We start from the raw sequence: 22,350 nt of genomic DNA, 5'->3' as shown, positions 1-22,350 counted from the left end.
GTCTCTCTCTGTCCCAAAAATAAATAAACGTTGAAAAAAAAAAAAAAAGTTTGGACTTTACCCAGAAAGCAACAGAATAACAATGAAGAGCTTTAGGCAGAACTGTGACTTTAAGGCCACTTCTGCATCTAATGACTGCTAACGTGAATTCGGTAAAAGGCAGGGAAGAAGATTTTTTAAATATTCGTTTGCAGTACTTATTAAAGAAAACTGCTGGTATCAAGAAAGTACTGTGTATACAAGTCACTGTAAGGTATGGACTTGCTTGAGTTGTCTCTTCTGGAAAACAAGTGGAAGGTGAGGAAATAATGGGAAAGGAGGTGTTTTAAAAGTTACAAGAGCTCAGAAAAATTCAATTTACAAGATGATTAATAGGGCGCCTGGCTGGTTATGTCAGTAGAGCACATGATTTCTTGATTTCGGGGTTGAAAGTTCAAGCCCCACATGGGTGTAGAGGTTACTTAAAAATATTTAAAAATAAATGAAAACATGATTAAGGGGGAGAATAGGAGAATAAAAGCATGTGGGTATAAATGACTTAAAAGAAAGGATTCAAAAGGAACACTTACTCTAAACCTTAAAATCAAGGTTCAGAAACTCCATTCTAACTATATTATAGCAGTTTTTAAATGTTTTGAATGTGACCCATAATATGAGATATATTTCATATCAACCTAGTGACCATATATACATATACATGCCACAAACAAAAATATCAAAAAAAATTTATCTTTATAAAGTTCCATGTAACTTAGTATTTTCTACTAAATTTATTAATTTCTATAATCTATTTAATTTCTAAATCTAGTGGCCATACCCCACAACACTGATTTCATGTACAGGCACAACCATTTGAAAAATGAGTTTTTAAAACTTTTATTTGAGAAAGAAAAGAGAATACACACATGCACACGCACAAGTGGGAGAGGGGCAGAGAGAGGATCTTAAGCAGGCTCCACACTCAGCATGGACCCCAACACGGGGCTTGATACTAGGATCATGAACCGATCCAAAATCAACAGACACTCTACAAACTAAGCTCCCCAGGAGCTCCCAAAACTCTGCTTTTAATAAAGGAAGACTAAGGGTTCAGGGGCACCTGAGTGGCCCATTAGATTAAGCATCTGACTCTTGATTTCAGTTCAGGCTATGATCTCACGGTTCGTAGGATGGAGCTCTGTCTTGGGCTCTGTGCTGAAAGCGGGGAGTCGGCTTGGGATTCTCTCTCTCCTCCCTACCTCTGTGCCCCTCCCCTGCTTAGGCTCTCTCTCAAAATAAATACACTGAAAAAAAAAAAAAGAGAGTTGAATAATATCCTTGCACTATTTAAAAAATCATTTGCTCAGAGTTGCATTCTTAACTAAGCCCTAGGGGAAAGGTTTCAAGATTTCCCTGTTTCCTCTATCATAAATTGTCTTTGTCACAAAGAAAATGATGGATGTTGTGGTATTCATGTCCTACTCATACCCCTACAAAATCTCAAAGCCAGGATATAATTTTTTTATATTCAATATTTTATGATTTAAATAGCTTGCTTTTAAGATCTCCAATACTAGTGGAGTTTTACAAAACGGAAAGTCAAAGTCCTCATGTAATCTTTCCTGACTGTTGGCTTATATTCTACTGAATTATTCAATTTTAGAGAGGATTTTAATATAGTTTTCTCCATATTTGTTATAAAACAAATGTGAAATATAAAGCAGATATGAAGTAAAGTTTCAGGTATGTGGGGGAAAAAGGAATCAGTTTAGCCTAATGGATACATACTGAAACTTATTGAAAAAATGTTTTTCATGTGTTTTTATTAAGTTCATGATTAATTTAGAAATATTTACAACTTACTAGACAGCAAACAATACACTGTGTTTACATATATATGTATATTTATGTTTGCACGTGTATACAAATGCGCGTGTATATTTATGTTTATACATACACGTAGGTATATACATCATTTTCAATTTTGAAATGAACACACACACAGTCACACATTTTATATACTGTAGGCCATAATGGCACTTTAATATGTATTTTTCACTTTCCAATTAACCATAGGTCCTTTTCTATGTCAACAGGTAACCTATCAAGTCATTCTTTCTAATACACAGAAGGAACATACGTGATTTAACCAGTCTATTAAGGATATATAGTCAGATGGTCCACAATCTTTTGTTATAATAATCTTATTATTCTATTAGTACGCAAGGTCTCTGCATTATCATCCTATCTTTATAAAAATTCAGTTAAGGTTCAAGCACCATGTCAGGCTCTAGGCTGGCAGATTAGAGCCTGGAGCCCGCTTTGAATTCTGTCTCCCTCTCTCACTGCCCCACCCCCACTGTGTGTGTGTGTGTGTGTGTGTGTGTGTGTGTGTGTGTGTCTCAAAAGTAAATAAACATTTAAAAATTCACTTAAATGAGGGGCGCCTGGGTGGCTCAGTCGGTTGACTGTCTGACTTCCTTCAGGTCTTGATCTCACAGTTCGTGAGTTCGAGCCCTGCATCAGCCTCTGTGCTGACAGCTCACGGGCTGGAGCCTGCTTCAGATTCTGGGTCTCCCTCTCTCTCTACCCCTTCCCTGCTCAAGCACGTTCTCTCTCCCTCTCTCTCTCTCAAAAATAAATAAAGATTAAAAAAAATTTTTTTTAATTCACTTAAATGGGAAAATATACATCAATTCTTGGCCAGTATGTCCATATTACTCCCCAGGAAAGTTGTGCCAATTTACATTCCCATCAGGAATATATGAATATGCCATTCACACTCCTGTCAAATTTGGACATTACCCAACCATTAAAATTTTTTTTTTAAGTTTATTTATTTTGAGGGGGTGGTGGGCAAGCACAAGTGGGAGAGGGGCAGGGGCATGAGAGAATCCCAAGCAGACTTCCCACTGTCACCCCGGAGCCCAACATGGGGCTTAAACTCATGAACCATGAGATCATAACCTCAGGTGAAATCAGGAGTTGGATACTTAACAGACTGAACTGCCCAGGTGCCCCTACTAAACTGTTAAAGAGTTGTCAATCTGACAGGTAAAATAAAGCATTAAAAATATTTTGTTTTAATCTATGGTTCTTTGTCTATCAAAGAGGCAAAATGTCTTGCAAAACTTTTTCTCATTTAAAATTTTGATACATTAGGAATAGGACCCAATTATCTCGGAGCTATTTTCCAAATACATGCTTTTATCGTTAATTTGAAATCCCAATTAAGGTTAGAACCCACTCCACCGCTGCACCACCTGGGTGGCTCAGTCAGTTGGGTGGCTGACTTCGGCTCAGGTCATGATCTCACAGTCTGTGGGTTTGAGCCCCTCGATGGGCTCTGTGCTGGCAGCTCGGAGCCTGGAGCCTGCTTCTGATTCTGTGTCTCCCTGTCTCTCTCTTCCCCTCCCCTGTTTGCTCTCTGTCTCTCAAATAATAAACATTAAAAACAAATTTTTTTTTAAATGTGGCTACAAAAGAATTTAAAACTCTATGTGGCACATATTATATTTCTGTTGTAAAGTGCTGTTCTAAAGTAGGCTATCAGACACCCAAGAAATTACTAGTCAAACTTGGATAAAAAGAGTGATGGTCAACAATAAATACATTTAACTGTGGAACAAAGGTTAAAAGGTAGGATTCTTCTATCTGGGTGGCTCAGTGCATTAAGCATCTGGCTCTTGTTGTCAGCTCACGTCATGATCTGGTTTGCGAGTTTGAGCCCTGTGTCAGGCTCTGTGCTGTGTTGAGCCTGCTTGGGATTCTCTCCCCCACCCCCACCCTCTCTCTGCCCCTCCCTTGCTCATGTGCCTTCTCTTTCTCAAAATAAATATTTTTAAAAGATGGGATCAATTTTGGTAAATTATGCTTAGAAATATTTCCATTTTATTCAGGTTTTCAAATTTAATTGCATAGTCTTCCAGATGGCTTCACAAAGAAATTCTGCCTTATGGTCTCTTAAAAGACCATATAAGTCCAATGTTATTTGAAATACTCCAGGGTACTAAAAAGGGAGATATTTCTAAATTCTTTTTATGACAAATCTGACCAAAAAAATGAAAAAACAAACATACATACAAACGTAAACACTAATTTCATATACACATTATTGATGCAAACACCCTAAATAAAACACTAGCCAATTGAAAGAGCTCATTAAGAGAATTATAGATACATTTTTATTCCATGAACACAAGAATGATTCAATTATTAGAAAATATTCATAGAAGTTGGCATTTACAAATCAAGAGCTTTCACAGATACCAATTAAAAGATCTATAAAAGCCATTTACAATGATAGTAAAAGATAAAATATCTAAGAATATACTTAAGAAATATGCAAACTTATATGATGAAAACTTTAAAGCACTCATAAACACATAAGCAGACGTCAACAAAAATGAAAATACACCATGTCCTGATTAGAATACTTAATATCATAAAGATGTCAATTTTCCCAAAGTTAATTTAAAATTTTAACCCAATATTCTGGTAGTAAATAAATGAAGTCTAAAGTTTATATAAAAAAGCTTATAAGAAGAGAAAACTTCAAAAAGGAAGAGCAATAATGGGTATACTATTAGCCTGTCATATATTAAACCATACCATAAAGAAATAAATAAAAGCGTTACACCAGTCCATTAGTAGACAGGAATCACTATGTTTCTAACAATGAGAAGGAAGGATTAAGTATAGGAACAAAGAAAGTTGGAGGCAAAGAATGCATGCTGCTATTAGAAGTCACCTAGAAATGTGTGGTCATCTTGGATAAAAACCAAAAATAAAATTTGGGACCTAGGTGTCCTTCTTGGATTGACAAAGAACAATACAAATGTAAGGGAAGAGAAACAACTTAATAAATATCTCCCCCTTCCACTGATTATGATGTTGAGAATATTCACAACTTTTCCAACCAAGAAATAAATCAAGGTTAGCTAAAACCAGGCATAAACGTGGTTATATAAATCTACACATGTGATACAATGATGTAATACTATACATATACATTTACCAATATCATATTCCGGATTGTGGTAGTGTACTATGATTATGTAAGATGTAACCATTTAGGGAAAGCTGTGTGGGGAACCTCTCTGTACTCTCTTTGCAACTCCATGTAAATTTAGAATTACTTCAAATTGAAAAGTTAAAAATAAAAAACCCCAACATGGACAACATGTACCAATGCTTTGACTCTAGCAATAACAAAGGTATAATAATAATTCATGTTAAAGGCTAAAAGTCAAAGTCCAAATAACTTAATGAAGTGAAGAAGAAGAAAATATTTTAAGGAATTTTCTTGGAATTGATTCCCAAACCATTTTTTTAAATAAGCATTTTTACTTGACAAAAGACACAAATAACTACATTTGAATTTCCAAGTGTTTGACTCTCTTAACTTTACACTGACCTTATGTGCTGACAGCTTTCATCATATTATACATTTTTATTTAACGATACAAAAATCAGAAACAGTTCTTCCCTAGTTAATCTTTACTCCTGCCATGTAATCTATTACTCTTTTAAGAAGACGTTTTAAAACAAGAACCCCATACAATTATAGAAAAATAAAACATTCTAATAAACACTAACGCAAGAGTTGCTAACAGTCTAATCAAAATGGTAACTTATAAAGACTCACCTATATGTGGCTGCTGAGCTGCAGCTAATGCATATTGCTGCTGTTGAGCTGCAGTTAACTGCTGAACTGTTAGTGCATTAGTCCTCTGAAAGAGCTATTAGGGAAAATATTTAAAACAAAGATTAGTCTCAAAGCATTTAATTTCTATTTAGAAAGCTGAGAATAGATTATTTTAAACACATATTTCAATCACTTTCTCAACTACAAAAACATTTTATTTATAAAACATTAAGTATTTAAGAACACTCCTATTATTCATGTCCATGCCTCACAGCACCAGAGGCTACACCGGTACATAGTTCAGAGAAGCTTCACTGAAGGGGCACGCTTTACCTGCTGCTGGGGATTGTAGTCAAAAAGGCCTACAGTAGCTCCTGAAGAGTCCATGGGTACCTGATTACCAGGATAGTCAAACTGCAAGGAATCCAGACCAACTTGTTCCATGGCATCCAGATTCTGGGTTTCAGGATTTGAAAACTCTTCAACAAGTGGTTTATTAGCTGTAGGATTAGGAAGAGGCCCCAATCCTTCTGAGGGATTAGTATTGGGGCCCAGGCGCTCAACTACTTCAGTTGGAGAGGCTTGACGACTTCCAGGAGTACGACTACATAAAGAAAACAGAAAGGCATTATGAGTAAAAGTAGTAAGTCAAATCTGAATGGAAAGTAGGAAAATCATGAAAAACAAATGGCGGCAAAATACAGAAGGCAAATCAGGCACCCCAGGTCACTAATTATTCCACTTTATTACAACCCCCACCCCCCAGTTTAATGTCTTAGGAACTGACACAGTTTCATTTTTTCATATTACTAATGATCATTTTCTCCACGGTGAATAGCATAAAGATATAACTCAATTTTACAGATAAGAAATTGCCCAATATCACAATTTAGGCTCAGACTATCTGAAACTTTTGTCTCAAATCACAGACAAAATGAGTAAGTATGAATAGCAGCCTATCAAGTGACAAACATGGGAAGTCTCAAAACCAAAATCCACCTACCATATTCCTGTCTTGCCCAAGAGTACAGAATTTTCCCATAAAATCTTGCTTGCTATTTGGGGGAGGGCGGGGAGAGGGGACTGGACAGAAAGGATGGCCTTCATGACTTCAGAGTGTAAAATGTGGGATATAACAAAAAAGGACATGAACCAAGACAAAGGCTGACTCCGGACTCCGACTTTAAATATGATTTTGAGCAAATCACTTCATCTTCCAGGCCTCAATTCCTTAAGTGAGGAGACCAAAGACATAATCTTCTCGTACTTATTTTTCCAAATGAGGACAAAAAAGGAATTATGAAAAGCCTCTATGACCGCTCTCAAAAACCCATCTTTATCACACTAAATTGCTTCAGTTTAAGTCATCAGAAAGAAATGGAAACGTGTAACATATTTACCAAAAACTAAATGTGCCCTTCAATGAAAAGTAAACTTCCACATACAAAAAAGCAACTTCCTCTACTAACTAGCGTCTTTAATTTTCCCCAAAAATGTATTAAGATTAAATATTAAGGATCGACTCTTTTATCAACATCTTTCATGGTCTAAACTTTATTTCTATATATAATCTATTCTCATTTACCAATGTCTTTTCTTCTACAGAATTATTTTACGCAAGATCCTTTCCCACACAAGAAGTAAGTTTGTTCTTAGGAAGCTTCAGTTCATAGTATATTCAACCATAAGTACATTAAATAAATGGTAATAACTATTTTACCTGGCTTTCACTGCCAGTTGTTAACATCTATGTAACTCTGCCCCCAACTTCAGGAGCTTCACATTGAGGTAAATTTGCTAACATATACAGAGCATTTTACAAGTAATTACTTATAAGAATTTGTTTCCAGATACTTAGGTGAACTTGCATTTTATTTAAAATTCAATCACTATCCTTGCAACATTTAGAAGAAATTTCTAACTCCTTTAACCATACATAATTTTTCATGTGAATATTCCACAAAGGTTTGCTTTTCTTTCAGAATATATGGGAAGAAAAAAATAAAACTGAAAGGGTCTACTTTAAAATCAGCTAGAAAGGGGCGCTTTGGGTGGCTCAGTCAGTTGAGCGTCCAACTTCGGCTGGGTCACGATCCCACGGTTTGTGGGTTCAAGCCCTACATCAGTCTCTCTGCCGATAGCTCGGAGCCTGGAGCCTGCTTCGGATTCTGCACCTCCCTCTCTCTCTGCCCTGCCCCTCTCACTCTGTCTCTCTCAAAAATGAATAAACTTAAAAATTTTTTTTCTTTAAAGAATATTTTTTAAAAAATCAGCTGGAAAAAAAAATAATAAAGCCTGGTATAGTTCTCTCCCTCCTTTCAGTTCTACACTCTAGTGGTTATATACTGATGATGTATCAATTAATGTACATATTAATGATGTGTGAGCATAGTGACTGTATGGCCACAGCCATATGTCTGACACATTTTTATACTATCAAATACAAATACTGTATCTAAAATATTTTGTAAGCAATTTTAAATACATACCCCAACCTTAATGGAATAAAATTATAATTTTAATAAATGTACAAGTCCGTATTAATATGGAGAAGCATAGCCTTTCATACACACAACTCTAATATAGTGATAGATAGAGGATATAATAGAAAAGGGAATTACGCTATCAAGTGGTGCTATTTTCTTGCTATAGTTAATGGTGTATTAACACTTCAATTATAAATGCATACTCTGAAGGGCTCATAATCAACTCAGTTTTAAATATACACCCTTGCTAAATCGCAGATTAGGTAATTGCAGAAAAGCACAATCAGGATAAGGCTCTAAAACAAACTGAAAAGCATGAAATGTATTTCTCGTCAAAGAGGTTTACTGGTTTTGGATGCTTTTTTGCACTTAGAACAGATACAAATGGCACTGTTTTTAGGAAACACTGTTACTCTGCTTTTGACAATTAAAGGCAATAATAAATGTAAATGCATACCATCCACATATATGATTACACTCAGTTAAGGGAGATTCTGTGGCTCACAAGACCTCAAAGAAAACAGTTCATTTTCAGCATCTCATTAGTGAAATATAAAGTTATAGGAATTCAGTATGAAGAAACAACTAATATCTAGGTAAAGGTACACTGGCTAATTTGAGACAGGCTAGAAGAAAATATTTAATTGCCATCAAGAAACAACTAAGTTACAACTTAAAGACTTCTAAGCTTAAAACTAACTTTTTGAGATCTCTAATATGTTCCCTACTTCCTAATTTCAGAAATATTAAGTATTAGCACAAATTCGTATTTATGAACAAGAAAGGTCACAGCTCCTAAGCTAATTATGTTTTCTCATTTCCAAGATTAAGAGTTAAGTGGGGGGTGGGGGATACAATACAGGGATAGAAGAAAGAGAAAACTCCACAAAAAAGGTGCTCAAGAGCAACCCCAAGAGGAGTTTGCCAAGAAAAATCACAGATTAAACCTAAAATTCACTAAATTTTAGCAGGCAGGAAAAAGTTAAAACTTAGACTACCATATTAGCAGAAAGGTAACAGCAATGCCTAACATTACTCCTTTAATGGAAGGCATGGTTTTAGAGACTATTCTATTGAATTATTTTTTTAAAAAATGGTTCATAATCAATATTCCTTATAAAAAAATTAAATCTTTTTCTGGATTAACGCAAGGTACAAAGGGAAATAAAGTAAACCAAAATTGGAAAAGTGTCTAAATCAACCACATCAGCTAACAGTAATCATCCCTAAAGAGATATGCTTTTCTTCTTGAGAAAGTTAAAGTCTTACTTAAAATCTTTGCAATCGGCATCCATTCCATTTGGCAAACCTCTGCCATTTATTTTAGAATCATCATCATCTCCTTGTTTAAGATCTCTGTTTTGGTCCTCCTCAAATGGAGAAGCCTTGCCTTTTTGATCTCCTTTCTCAGGTCCATCTGTTTCAGCATCTCTAGTGCCCTGAAGAAAAAGAATCTGTTTGATTCTGAATATGTAATAAAACACAAAATAAAGCACCATAAGGTGACCTAAAACTACACTATAGTGCACATAAACAATAAAAGCATTGAACCTTATTTTACTTTCATAATCAACTAATTTATCAAAGGCCAAAAAACTGAGCACAAAGCAGTGATTTATAACAGAAGAGCTAAGGCAACCTTAACTATAGCGGGGCTGGAAGAGCAGTAACACCACAGAAGAGATAATATTTTACTTAATGCATAATTTTGTTCGGTTACATTCACATCAAGCACTACCATAAGTAAGCAATTTTAATCTTGCAAATTATGTTTTTTAATTCATATAATTTGATTTTTGTAACATGGCTAAGATTATATTCCCAGTGGTTCTACTATTTCATGTATTTCAAGAAGTGGCCAAAAAAAGAAAACAAGAGCTCCAATAAGTTATAAAATTTCCTTTAGCTCTTGGGAAAAAACAGAAAAATAAACTGACTTAAAGATAACCAAAAAACCACTGAGTAATTATTAAATATTTCTTTATTCAAAATACTTACAAAAGTTCCCTTCCTAAATCGAGAATCCAATTTATCAGCAGGAGAAGAACTTAATACATATTCTACCATGCTCACACCAAGGCCTCCACTTTCTGATCGCGGAGACAGTATTGCATTTACTTCACTGTTTCCATGAAAACCCTGTCCAGATCTTCTCTGTACCATAATAGGCTGGGACATTGAATGGTCTGTTTGGAAGAAAGAACACAATTACATGTTTGTACTTTTAAGCTAACCAAAATGTATTTACATTAATATATTGAAGTACAGAAACTCAGCATACCATTTGCAACTATGTGGACGGAACTGGAGGGTTATTATGCTAAGTGAAGTTAGTCAAAGACAAAAATCATATGACTTCACTCATATGAGGACTTTAACAGACAAAACAGATGAACATAAGGGAAGGGAAACAAAAATAATTTAAAAACAGGGAGGGGGACAAAGCATGAGAGACTCATAAATATGGAGAACAAACAGAGGGTTACTGGAAGGGGTGCGGGAGGCGGGATGGGCTAAATGTATAAGGGGCATTAAGGAATCTATTCCTGAAATCACTGTTGCACTGTATGTTAACTAATTTGGATGTAAATTTAAAAAATAAAATTAAATTAAAAAATAACCCAGGAAAAATAAATAAATGAAAGGTTATTGGCTCTACCTTAAAAAACAAAACAAGGGGTGCCTGGGTGGCTCGGTCGGTTAAGCGTCCGACTTCGGCTCAGGTCACGATCTCACAGTCCGTGAGTTCGAGCCCCGCGTCGGGCTCTGTGCTGACAGGTCGGAGCCTGGAGCCTGTTTCAGATTCTGTGTCTCCCTCTCTCTCTGCCCCTCCCCTGTACATGCTCTGCCTCTCTCTGTCTCAAAAATAAATGTTAAAAAAAAAATTAAAAAACAAAACAAAACCCCTCAGCATATTATTTTTATAATCTTTACAAAAAGCTCTTCAGGGGTGCCTAGGTGCTTCAGGTCATGATCTCTAGTTTTTGAGTTCGAGCCCCTCGTTGGGCTCTGTGCTGACAGCTCAGAGCCTGGGGCCTGCTTCAGATTCTATGTCTCCCTCTCATGGTCTCTCCCCCTCCTCACTCCCACTCACACTCTGTCTCGCTCCCCTAAAATTAAACAAACATTAAAAAAAATTTTTTTTTAAAGGCTCTTCATATTCACTGACCTAGGCACATTTCTTGGGAATACAGATAGAAAGAGCCATTTGGTAAAAAATAAAAATAAAAATAAAATAAGTAAAAGCTGATGTGAAGCCAGTCAAACCAGAAAGGTCAAGGGAGACAAACATTGACCTGAAGGCTCAGCTACCTGTAAGCATCTCACTAAAATGTTAAAGCTCTCTTTGTGATTCACACTAATTCAAAACAAAAACCTTTAAAAGTAAAACCTAGAAGAATAAAAATAACTCCTAAATTGGCAGAGGCACTCCTCAAGCTCAGTTATATACTGGACAGATTTCAGAACACAAGGCTGTACCACTATAAACACAAACAAATAAGTTTGAAAAAATCAGTTCAGGGGCCCCTGGGTGGCTGTCGGTCTCTCGGTTTCAGCTCAGGTCATGATCTCATGGTTTCGTGGGTTTGAGCCCTGTATCCAATCCTGCCCTGACAGTGCAGAGTCTCCTTGGGATTCTCTCTCTTCCTCTCTAACCCTCTCCTGCTCACGCTGTCTCTGTCTCTCTCAAATAAATAAAACTTAAAAAAAAGAAAAAAATCAGTTAATATCACAGAATTTTCTCTTGGTGTAAAACCTGTCACCTGAAGATTATTTTTAAAAATCCCTTCTAGAGGGGTGCCTGGGTGGCTCAGTTGGCTAAGCGTCCGACTTCAGCTCAGGTCATGATCTCTCGGTCTGTGAGTTCGAGCCCCGCGTCGGGCTCTGTGCTGACCGCTCAGAGCCTGGAGCCTGTTTCAGATTCTGTGTCTCCCTCTCTCTCTGACCCTCCCCCGCTCATGCTCTGTCTCTCTCTGTCTCAAAAATAAGTAAACGTTAAAAAAATTAAAAAAAAATAAAATAAAAAAATAAAATAAAAATCCCTTCTAGTTTAAAACTTTCCCATTTATTTTTAACAAAAAAATATTCACCTGATATGAGTGCCCTTTCTACATTGTTTTTAGGACAAAAAGGAAAAGCAGTATTTAAGATTAGAGAACAAATAGGATACAACTATAATTAAACATTTGAGGCAACTTTTTAGATCTGCCAAAAAAAATTGTAGAAGGAACCAGTGAGCTGCCTCTGGTTCATTTGTGATCATATACAATATTCAGTATTAAGTCTAGTCCTTAAAGGGCTGAACTGTAATGGAGGAACTCAGTCATGACTTCATTAACTGTAGGTTTGATTGCTACTTTTGTTAAAGCATATAAAAACACTTCCGTTACAGTATCTTTATCCACAAGAGATTAGTCATTATATTTTTTTCATTCAATCATTCACCCATTCATTCACTAGTTCTAATGTTGATTTACGGCCTCTTGCATATTAGGCATTGTGCTTAGAACAAACATGGCAGTACCTGCCCTCAAAGAGATTACAGGTTTAATAGAAGGTAATCATAGTAGAGTAAAAGAGCAGCAGTAAAAATAATCAAGGATACTATGCAAAAATAAAGAAAGGGCATCAATCCTTCTCAATCTTAGAGTGAATCCCAGAAGAAGTGATATGAAGAGTAAAGAGTTAAAGTGAGCAAAAAAATAGGGAAACATGAAGGTGGAAAAGACAGTTTCAGTTAGAGAAACCAAGCATATGGTAAAGTCTCCTACAGTCATGGAAAGAATCTTGAGATTGACAATTCCTTTAGGACATTATTCCTACAATTCCTTTATTCATATTTGTACATACTTGGCATTCAATAAATGTTTTTTTCTTTATTTTTTTTTCAATGTTTGTTTATTTTTGAGAGACAGAAACAGAACGTGAGCGAGGGGAGGGGCAGGGAGAGAGGGAGACACAGAATCTGAAGCAGGCTCCAGGCTCGAGCTGTCAGCACAGAGCCAGAAGCAGACTCAAACTCAGGAACCATGAGATCATGACCTGAGCTGAAGTTGGATGCTTAACTGGCTGAGACACCTGAGCGCCCCCCAATAAATGTTCTATAAACAAAATAATTTCTAAATTTTTCATTCATTTCTAATTTTCACATGTCTCCAGGTAAAGACTAATACTCATCTTCAGAATTTTATCCATACAGCATAAAAAAAAATTTCAAGAGGAAATGATATAAGAAATTCAAAATATAAATCTGACACTAAAAGAAATATATAAATTTGTGGCTTAAATGTTTTACTTCTGGCACAAGCTATCCTCCAAATATAACATACCAAAAATATTTCCCAACCATCCATCTTGAAAATAATCTTTCATTACCATGTTGTGCTCAAGATGTTTTCCTTTGGAATGCTTTAAAAAAATATTTGGTTCTGGTAACTAAAGTAATTAACCACTCAACCTTTAAAACAAAAATCAAAACATGTCTACCATTCAACTTTTCAAGCACATGTAATTTTAGCAAGGAAAGTGTCTTTTGTGGGAAAAATGTGCCCCAGTCTAAATAATAGAATACTTTAAATTATGAGACCCATGTAATATGGGTTAATTCAAATCCAGAAAAAAAAAATCCTTTGAGGGCAATATCTTATTTACCTTCATATTCTCCAAACCTGGCATATTATATTACATACCGACGGACTTCAAAGAAAATTCCCAGTATTTTAAGAAAATTTCACTATAAATTAATAGCTAAAGTTTTCAAACTTTCTCAATTTTTACTATAAGAGTATTTATTAATCACTAAAATTATCTAGTACTACCTAACTTTTCAGCAATTATTTTAGTTGAAAAAACAAATTTAAATATAAAAGACTTTTTTTTCAACATAATACTTAATTTTTTTTTAAATTTACATCCAAATTAGTTAGCATACAGTGCAACAATGATTTCAAGGGTAGATTCCTTAATGCCCCTTACCCATTTAGCCCATCCTCCATCCTACACCCCCTCCAGTAACCCTGTTTGTTCTCCATATTTATGAGTCTCTTCTGTTTTGTCCCCCTGTTTTTATATTATTTTTGTTTCCTTTCCCTTGGGTTCATCTGTTTTGCTCTTAAAGTCCTCATATGAGTGAAGTCATATGATTTTTGTCTTTCTCTGACTAATTTCACTTAGCATAATACCCTCCAGTTCCATCCACATAGCTGCAAATGGCAAGGTTTCATTCTTTTTGATTGCCGAGTAATACTCCACTGTGTGTGTGTGTATATAATATACATACTATATATGTATGTACATGATATATATATACATATACATACACACACACACACACACACACACACACACACACCACATCGTCTCTACCCATTCATCCATCAGTGGACATTTGGGCCCTTCCATACTTTCGCTATTGTTGATAGTGCTGCTATAAACACTGGGGTGCATGTGTCCCTTCGAAACAGCTAGCCTGTATCCCTTGGATAAATACCTAGTAGTGCAATTGCTAGGGTAGTTCTATTTTTAATTTTTTGAGGAACCCCCATACTGTTTTCCAGAGTGGCTGCACCAGCTTGCATTCCCAATATAAAAGACTTTAAACCTTTTAATGTATTTTAATGATTTGTAGAATAAAGAAACACCTGGTAATTTACACTCAAAATTTAAGGTTAATTTGATAATTATCCAGAAATTTGTTCAGAAATTTGTTTTGATCTTAATTTGGTAATTTTGTGTAGCTTTCACAAGCTGCAATGAATTGTTATAAAAAGAGAAAACTTATTTGTAAAATACATGTTGACAGTTGCATGTGTATATATCTCAAATTTTACTAATGAGAAACATTTCAAAATATAATCAGTACTACTTTAAGAATAAGGCCATGCTCTTTAATTTACCTATCAATACAGTTACTTCCGTGAACTGTACTCCTTCATACCAGTTCCTTCTCCCTTAACAGTTTCTTGGTTTCTAAGTCTCTCTCCATTACTTGTGGATATCAAAAACATTCAAAGTCTGCTTCCTTTCTGTGGATTTACCTCACTCAGGGAGTTTACTTCCTTTCTGGGTATGGCAAATGTCTAATAAAGCTAGATGAGCTGCAATTAGATAAATCAGTCGCTGTCCTCTAATACAATTTAAGATTGAAAATCCCTATTGTTAATGTGCCCTCTTTTAATGGAAACTCAGAATTTTATAATCAGAGTTAACTTCATTTTTTTTTAAATTTTCATCTTTAAGCAATCTCTATACCCAACAAACTCACAACCGTGAGATCATGAGTTGCACATTCCACAGACTAAGCCAACCAGGCACCCTAGAGTTAACTTCAAATAAAACTTTGTAACATACTTCACCGTGACAAACACTTCTAATTGTTAAGTAGATCATTAGATAAGGGCTAATAAAAAATGCGCATTAACAAAAAATGTGCATTACAATGACTTATAAAATCTTCAACAAAGACTTCACAAATTTGCTCCAAATATTGTCTGGGGGTTAACAGGGTTTTGAAAATTTCAAGTAAACTCATAATTCTTACACATACACCAATAACTTACGAGAAGTTCCCCATGCAGTCTCTCTCCATTCATCATCCCCAAGAAATATGCCTTTTTGTCCATCTTTTGTTGAATCATCAGGTTCCCAAAACTTTTTGGTAGGCAAAAGCTATTTGGGAGGGAAAAAATGATTAATTTAAGTATCATTCTGATTACAAATTTATTCTAATTCTACATGGGTGAAAGCAAACTTACCACTGGTATGTACAAGTTAGTTTTCAATGCTAAGGAAAATTCAGGGTGAACTATTTTCTAATTTGTATTGTTAATGATAAAATAACTCCTCACTTATGTTTGGGTACTGGCTCTAATAATTCTAGACCTGAACACTAATCAAAATCCACTTTGGACTTTTCTATACTTTTTCAAAAGGTTTTACCATCATGTGATTTTCTTTATAAATTTTTTCAAAAAACTTACTAAATTTCTTATTCAATATAGATAATCCAATAAAAACACTTACACAGAAAAGGAAAACTTTTCCTTTACTTCCAAATACTGCCCTTGGATCACCTCTTATCCCACAGCTTCCATGGCAGAAAATATATTTTCACTTTTACTTCACTTATGCAATGGAAGTATGTGACATATATAGCACATAAAAACTGTGTTGACACAATGATTCACAAATTATTCAATATGTACATTTTGGCTAATTCCTAATGATACTTTATTATTCATCCAAGCCTCTCCTCTCTACTTTCCCTGACACTCAGAGAAGATGGACTGGGGAGATGTTTGAAAAGTACAGACTGTTTTGTTTTTCTGAGACATGTACGTGGCATTTTAAGTTAAGTACTCCTAAGATCTCCTCCCTCTCAGCCCATAATTGGGTACCCAGTCTTCCAGGGCTCATAATTAAACCTGTATATACTTCTATCACTAAGCTTTTACCTGTGTTTGTCTCCTTAAGGCATAGTAACCTTATTTTTAGAGAGTTCACAAACATACACACTAAATGTAATAAAATGAACGTAGTAAAACCTGAATTGAGTCTGAGAAATAAAACGGTGGGGGGGGGGGAGAGGGTTGAAAGTGTGAGTGGGGGGGGAGAGGGTTGAAAGTCTGAGTAGAAGGGGAGGAAGATACAGTAAATCATGAACAAAGGCACAACCTGATAAACTGCACTGTGTGTACAACAAGGTATGAGATGGATGAACAGATGTGGGAATGTCAAAGCTAATGCTGGTAAAACTTTCTAGGTCAGATTCTCAGAAGCCTTAAAGATAAGCTAAGAAATTGCACATTTCACCAATGTAAAGGGAATCCAGAGAGGTTAAGACATTGTGTTTTAGAAAACAACTCAAGTTATAAGCTTTAAGAATAATGGATAGTCTAGACTACAGGCAAGGAAATCAGTTTAGCAAATTCCAACAGGGCCAAGATGGTAGAACTAAAACAGGTGGTACCAACCCAAAGAACTGAAAAAACAAAATGGTTTGAGAGACATTTAGGACAGTCAAAATGAGTATGATTACAAGTGGGGAAGGGATTAATAAAAAGGATACAATTTTTAAATTTGGATAATAAGCTAAATGGTAGCACTATTAACTAAAACAAAAAGCCAGAAGCAGCTTTGAAGGCAGGGGGAAAAGTCCAATTTGGGCATGTTCCCAATCTGCAGATTTTTTTGCTAAATTAAATATATTTAATTTTAAAGGAAACCAGCTTCTACTAATTTTAGAAAGAAAAGTTTTTCCATGTTAGGATCACCCTGGGCTGCAAATGATTTTTATTTAAAGCACATTTTAGGGGCGCCTGGGTGGCGCAGTCGGTTAAGCGTCCGACTTCAGCCAGGTCACGATCTCGCGGTCCGTGAGTTCGAGCCCCGCGTCGGGCTCTGGGCAGATGGCTCGGAGCCTGGAGCCTGTTTCCGATTCTGTGTCTCCCTCTCTCTCTGCCCCTCCCCAATTCATGCTCTGTCTCTCTCTGTCCCAAAAATAAATAAAAAAAAATAAAATAAAATAAAATAAAAAATAAAATAAAATTTAAAAAAAAAAGCACATTTTAAACAATAATCTGCTCTAATGAAGATCCCAGCAAAATGCAACCTCTGTTCCTTCATAAGCTTTTTTTAAAAATCACTATAAAAGGTTCATGTAAATATTCACACAAATTGTAAAGCTGATAATACTAAAACACTGCACTTGATATATTTAAATAATTGAACATGTATGCATAGTAAAACCCAAGTTAATACTTTAAAATATTAAAAATTGGTTTCTGAGAGAATGTTTTATCCATACATCATGAAAAAAAGTTTCAATATCAAAATAATAGTAACAAAGAAACTGAGGGTAAAGTTTTAGAAACTTAATAGAAACAGTCACAGAAATGGCTGAAATTAACCTAAAGTAACAGAAATAACAATCCCTTTGAGGAAGTCTTTGTGATAAAGTTCCGTGTAGTGCTTTAGTAGAGAAGCTCATAAATTACTGCTTTAAAACACAACTAGAGGGGGTGCCCGGGTGGCTCAGTCGGTTGGGCATCCAACTTCAGCTCAGGTCATGATATCACAGCTCCTGAGTTCGAGCCCCACGTCAGAGTCTGTGCCAACACTTGGGAGGCTGGAGCCTGCTTCAGATTTTATGTCTCCCCCTCTCTCTCTGCCCCTCTCCTGCTCGTGCTTTGTCTCTCTCAAATATAAACATTTAAAAAAAATTAAAAAAACTGTATTAAGCACTTATCCAATGTGCCTACTTTTTGCCCAACACTGTGCTATGAATATCTTCATTTTGCAAACATTTATTAAGTTATCATGCACAGGAGTTAGTAAAATTAATACCTCTCCTAACAAAGGCCTATACCAACATTCTACAAACAACGTTCTGTGACAGTTTAGACACTGATTTGAAATACTTTCAGAGAAACTACTAGCTTGTGACCAAGAAAAGTTAAAATGAACTGAATACAGGGAAAGGCAACAATTCAAGATAGACCATTTAGGGAAAAAAAAAAAAATGTAGGCAGTACACTGGCTGGAATAGCAATAAAATTAGAGATTTGCCCCTGGAGACTCTTTTACGGTAGTACAAAGGGGGAAGCATATTATAGAAAACAAGGGTTAAGAGATCTTAAAGATCTGCAAAATATATTATCCAGTACTACTTCATATTCGTTCCCAATTTCACAAAAACTTTAAACCAAGGTCAAGCAACTAGTATATCTTGTTAACCTACACCTCTGTCTTTCCAACTCAGAAATGATTGGGTGAACATACAAATTCATCCCCCCAACTGTCCACCATTTTACTAGTTCTTTCCTTCAAGAAGCATTTATGGCTTGCCCTCTCCATCTTCAAAAATAGCAGTACGGGGAGCCTGGGTGGCTCAGTCGGTTGAGCGTCCGACTTTGGCCCAGGTCACAATCTTGCGGTTTGTCAGTTCCAGCCCCGCGTCAGGCTCTGTGCTTGGAGCCTGGAGCCTTCTTCATAAAAATCACAAAACCAACCAAATTAACATAATCCCAAGAATTAACAGGATGTAAAGGCTTTATGTCTACAATATGGTGTTTTAAATTAAGATGTTCATGTAAGGGGCGCCTGGGTGGCTCAGTCGGTTAAGCGGCCAACTTCAGCTCAGGTCATGATCTCGCGGTCCGTGAGTTCGAGCCCCGCGTCGGGCTCTGGGCTGACAGCTCAGAGCCTGGAGCCTGTTTCAGATTCTGTGTCTCCCTCTCTCTGACCCTCCCCCATTCATGCTCTGGCTCTCTCTGTCTCAAAAATAAATAAACGTTAAAAAACAAAAATTAAAAAAAAAAACACAAAAGGATGTTCATGTAATGTCTAAACTGGGACACTTCTGAGGAAGGGGGTGCTATTAATAATTATGCCATGACACCAGATATGTATCTGGACTATCTGGTCAAATTACGATGTTAAGGTGACTCTCTTCATAATGGAAGTTCACAAAAGACAGGCATAGATGCTAATAACTAAATGTGTATGTAGAAAACAAAAGACAGGGTAATTCCCTTGAACCCCACAACTTTTCCAGACTTTAATTTTTTCTATTAATAAAAGATATCAATACTTCATTTTTTCAAATCATACCACTTCCCCCAGATCTTCTCCATTTCTAACACTTTAATCACCAGAACCATTAGATGTCATCACTTCCAATAGGAAGCAGTACTGTAAATAGTCAAGGCGCTCATCAGTTCATGCTATTCAATCACTACTATATACCATCTTGGGCCAGTTAACCATTCTGAGCTTCAATCTTCTCATCTGTAAGGATAATATTAACGATACTTTTATAGTTTCTATGAGGCTAAAATGAAATAGCGTAAGTAAACTGCTTAGAATAGTACCAAGCATATAGCAGACATAAATTAGATCTCTTTGCTACAAAAATAGGAACCTTTTTATATTTATTATAAAACATAACAAACTGGCCAGCAACATTTAACTGGCTGATTATTTTAAAGGACTATGATATTACTATTCAATACAAAAGTCTTATCTATAGTTATTTGCCTTCTTTTCCCAATTCATTTGAGTATCATAGGAGGGACATGAAACAAAGAATAGATGCCTAATACCGTCCCATCCTGCACAAGGAATCAGAACCAAAGTTACACACATGGCTAATAAATGGCAGCAATAGGATTTGAACACATCGTCTGTATAATTCTAAAGCCCATTCTCTTTACACCTACCATGGAAGATGGTTCTTTTCAATCATAGTCTAATTCATCAATATTTCTGAAAATTACCAGCATTAGACCACCACTAGATATAATAAAAAAGCTTAGGGGTGCCTGGGTGGCTCATTGGTTAACTGCCCGAATCCTGATATCAGCTCAGGTCATGATCTCACAGTTCATGGGATCGAGCCCGCATTGGGCTCTGCACTAATACTGCAGAGCCTACTTGGGATTCTCTCTCTCCCTCTCTCTGCCCCTCCCACGCAGGCACATGCATGGCATGCTCTCTCTCAAAAATAAGTAAACATTTTAAAAAGTTTATATTATCATGATATTCACCCCATATAACGTGGGCATTCATTATGGTGGATAAAGTTTAAGAATTAAGGTAAAGATTTCTGTAGATAAAACTATGATCGTTAAACACTATTTCAAATAGCTGGCTTCTATTCCAGTTATCCCTAACAGCTCAGATCAGAGCTAGAACATTTGAGAGATATATGTAACTCATACAAAGGTTATTCCTAATACTGTCTTCAAAGAAGTCAATCTTACTCAGAGTCATAGTGATAGTGATAGATTGGAGAGAAAACAGAAGTCTCCTCCCGTACCCAGCATTCCACTTCACTATACCACCTGGGATCTTAGTGCATAACATTCTTTAAATACTACTGTGTCAGAAAAGAAAGGAGGGGGCATTATTTATCATACTAAGCTTTGACTATTCCCTAAATAATATACATTAACGCAGGGACTTAAAATTAAATTCTAGGTTCCCTAAAGAATTTCAGGCAGGGGTATCTTTCCCCCTATTTAAAAAATAAACAGGAACATACTGTGTGTGTATATAATAGATTTGTGCCTTTGCACTGTAGTTTTAAAACACTATATTAATGAAGCTGAGTCCAACCGCCTATGAATTAGCTTTGTTCTTTTTAAGCCATATGACACAATACAAATCAGTAAGTCTTTTGACAAAAACATGCTATGGAAAAATATGGAAAGAATGAGTTTATGAATGGATGAATACAGATCTGTTCCCATTTCTGGATGACCAAGTAGAAAAGACTGCCCTTCTGATGGTGGGTCAGTAAAGACATCATGAGCTACAAAACCCAGTACATTTGAAAATAGTCCTATATGTAATGCAATATTTGTACATGAGAAATTTACAACAACTTAAGACATAATAAAGAAAATTTGATTTTTGAAGAAAAAGTCAAGAATAGGGCAATCCATTAAAAAAGGATGTCACATTAAAAAATAAACAAGCAATTTTAGAAAACTCAAGAGCCAAAAACTCAGGGCTACTTTTAATTTATTAAAATGAATGAATTCTGGGATAAAACAAAAACAAAAAACCTCACCTGTCAGGAAAGGAGGAGAAGACTGGTGAGAGAGAGACAGGCAAAGAAGGAAATCCCAGAAGGTTCCCTGCTGCCTGTGAGATGAGGAAAGATAGAAAGGCTTGTGGGAGAGAGAACCCAGAGGCAGAAACCTGAGTAGGTTTCTTAGCTATCTCTTAGAGGTAACAGAATTAGTTGGTAAACTGTTAAGAAAAAAAACTTAATTAGTGAATAACAGCTTATTTAAAAATACATTTCTACTGAATGAAGGTCATAGAAGCACTGACCTACTGTTATCTGCCCAAAAGAGCAGGCAGTCTAAACCCTAGCCACTTTCATTCTGCGTTATCTAAAATTTCCATTAAGAAGGCCTAGATTTAAGTTTAGATTAACATACTGTTCAACCCAGCTTGTCTCTTTTCCAAAAACCTCAAATATACCTCCTCCACCCCCAAATAACTAACCAAACTCTTCCAACTACTGTTTCTGATCATGACATTTTTGTTTAACTGCAAAGATGTCTTTGCATTTATCAAGTGTTATTTAGAAGGGGAGTGGGGAAATGAGCCAATCTGTAAACATATATACAATGTAGATCTAGGAAGTAAAGTGCTGGGGGTCTAAAGAGAATTAAGTTAATGGTGTGGCTTTACTTGCCCTTAAATCACTGAGTTCAAGTTTGTCAC

The 22,350-nt window shown here is 35.9% G+C and overlaps 1 protein-coding gene across 6 annotated transcripts in view; it reads right to left on the bottom strand.

Annotated features, from left to right (window-relative positions):
• PUM2 (pumilio RNA binding family member 2) overlaps positions 1 to 22,350 on the bottom strand; it is a 100,962-nt gene that overhangs the window by 54,530 nt on the left and 24,082 nt on the right. For all 6 annotated transcript variants that reach the window (XM_030311582.2, XM_030311580.1, XM_030311584.1 and 3 more), the window contains exons 3-7: positions 15,672 to 15,780; positions 10,111 to 10,298; positions 9,382 to 9,551; positions 5,960 to 6,230; positions 5,627 to 5,720 (exon numbers count right to left, since the gene is read on the bottom strand). In XM_030311582.2, the coding sequence (XP_030167442.1) occupies positions 5,627 to 5,720; positions 5,960 to 6,230; positions 9,382 to 9,551; positions 10,111 to 10,298; positions 15,672 to 15,780 (832 nt within the window). The remainder of the gene's footprint in view (positions 1 to 5,626; positions 5,721 to 5,959; positions 6,231 to 9,381; positions 9,552 to 10,110; positions 10,299 to 15,671; positions 15,781 to 22,350) is intronic.

Source organism: Lynx canadensis, chromosome A3, assembly GCF_007474595.2.
Source record: "Lynx canadensis isolate LIC74 chromosome A3, mLynCan4.pri.v2, whole genome shotgun sequence".
Classification (NCBI taxonomy): domain Eukaryota; kingdom Metazoa; phylum Chordata; class Mammalia; order Carnivora; family Felidae; genus Lynx; species Lynx canadensis.
The sequence above is the reverse complement of the archived record's forward strand: the minus strand, read 5'-3'. Positions and strand labels throughout refer to the sequence as shown.